This window comes from Plasmodium fragile, assembly GCF_000956335.1.
Source record: "Plasmodium fragile strain nilgiri unplaced genomic scaffold supercont1.214, whole genome shotgun sequence".
Taxonomy (NCBI): Eukaryota; Apicomplexa; class Aconoidasida; order Haemosporida; family Plasmodiidae; genus Plasmodium; species Plasmodium fragile.
In genome coordinates this window covers 1-2,245 of record NW_012192794.1, presented here as the reverse complement: position 1 = coordinate 2,245, position 2,245 = coordinate 1, and the positions used below count along the sequence as shown (strand labels likewise).

General features: G+C 40.4%; 1 protein-coding gene across 1 annotated transcript; it reads right to left on the bottom strand.

Annotated features, from left to right (window-relative positions):
- Positions 1–759: 759 nt before the first annotated feature.
- AK88_05664 (uncharacterized protein) lies at positions 760–1,901 on the bottom strand (the record flags this gene model as incomplete). The annotated part of the gene is made up of 3 exons (XM_012483266.1): positions 760–912; positions 1,052–1,212; positions 1,355–1,901. Coding segments are annotated over 3 exons (861 nt in total), but the record flags the coding sequence as incomplete, so codon positions are not given.
- Between the last annotated feature and the right edge of the window lie 344 nt (positions 1,902–2,245).

Below are 2,245 nucleotides of genomic sequence, written 5' to 3'. Positions count from 1 at the left end.
AAGAAGCGTGTATGTCAATGTATACAAAAATCATGGTTGAATCCTATGACACATTACGCATCACACAGCTCATATGCGGGCAACAGAGGATATAATATATTACGTGTGCAAATGACACATGCCACCCTTCCGATGAAGGACTTGTCGCATATGCTGACTTGTACAATGTGTGAGATATCCTCCCCCTTTTTGTGCATATAAAAAGGTACGTTGTAAAACCGTTTCATTTGGCAATGTGGAAGTTTATACGAACCGGAAAGGAAGCATCAATACGTAAGCAAGAAGAAGTAAAACATGTTACATATTATAAGAATAGGCACTGTATGAATTAACTGAGATGGTTATTGTGCAATACATGTCACACATATAGGACGTACCAAAATTAATTATTCGCCATATATGCACATATTTATATATAGAGAATAAGAGAAGGACGCATCCTTTTTTGTTTTTGTCAAATGCTCTGTCCTTTCATCATGTCTATGGACCCAATGATTACAGAAACAAAAAACAACCATATATCCACGGAATATTTTTATTAGGAAAAATGTACAAACAACATTATAATGTACAAAGCGGAACAATAAAGGTAAATGCTATAAAGGAAAAATAAGCCACATCATACAAAATGTATACAATATCATTATGAGGGTCAATCGAAGAAAATATGTACAAGCATACAGTAACATTGAAGTTGCCTGCCGGAAATACAATACAGGAAGTTACTTATGGTTTTCGGGATACTTTTGATTTTACGGGTTACCTCTGATTTTTCCGGAGCAGTTGCGCTTTGTGATATTCCTTCGGACGCAATTTTGTGCTTTCAAAACTTTCTTCGGCATTTTTGCCTTCGCTTTCGGTAGCAGCACCGGAATAGCAGAAGTGAAAACATACTGAGTACACCCATTCCACCTGCACCGGAGGCCATGGGAATCCCAAGTGCACACCAATTTCCTGACGTAAGTGAAAACATAGTTAAAGATGCACTTGAACACGCACTTCCAACCCCTAGAGCTGGAAGTGCAAACGCAACGGCACAGCTAGCACCAACCATTATTGCACAGTAAATGACAATAGCCGCAACGAAGAACTTGCAGTACCTATATAGAATATATGTGGCCAATTTCCGTCTACTAAAGTCTCTTCCGGGTTTCATTTTAACGGCATCGTTCTGCTTCCCATTCTTTGTGCTTCCGGTGCTTGCGCTCGTTCCTGTAAATTAGGCGTGTGGAATAGGATTCGATGAACATTCTATCTCCCCAACGAGGCGTTTTTTCGGGGGACAAATCTGAACATACAACTTTCGACAAAATTTGTATTTTCTCTCCTCGTCCTGTTTGCACATCCGTTTTACCTGTACCCGAAGATCCTTTCGGCGCCTGTTGCGTTTTTGCACCTTGTCCTTTATTTTGTTTGGATGGCGGCAATGACCCTTGTGCACCAACCTTCGAAACGGATGTGCTAGATTTTTCAATTGACTCGGCGACTGCAACATCGGCAGATAATTTGTCGCCGTTATAAATTTCTTCTTCCCTTGCATCATGTTCCATTTTGCACTTTCTTTCATAATGGACTTCTTGTGGTATCTCGTACTCCACGACTTTCCGTTCTTTTAGAATAGCTCCTGCTCCGTCTCTATAACATCGTTTTTTTGGTGTCGTGCATTGTTCGCGACAATATATTCGTTTAGGACGAGATGCATAGGTTTGTGCATAAGGTTCGTCGACATCGTCGTAGGCACCTTCATAGGTTTCTTCATCATCGTCATAGTGTTCGAATGCCATCGGATCTAATACAAGGTCGTGGTCTGATGGAGTTGCTTTTACCTTTGCTAAACTTCGGGCAACTCTCTTATGCACTTTGGCGACATGTTGTTCTTGTGTTTCGAAGTCATCTGGATGCTGTAGAAAGGGGAAGCGAAGAGGAGTGGTGATGAGTTGTATTAATAATAGAATGGCAATGGAGAAAGGAACAAAAAGGGGAAGTAAGAACCGGAAGGACAAAAATATACATATAAATATTCAGGCATGTTGCGTACGGCATATATATAAGCAGTCGTACAAACTGCGCATTCTCCACATCTATATGTGATCATGTAATATTTCATACTCGACTTACCTTTAAGAAGATGCAAGCAACCACAAAAAGGATAGCAAATTTTTTGGAGGAAAAGAACCTGTGTGCCTTTTTGTCATGTGTTTCGCCTTCGTCATTACCTGCGGAATATGCTTTGCCATTTCGGGAT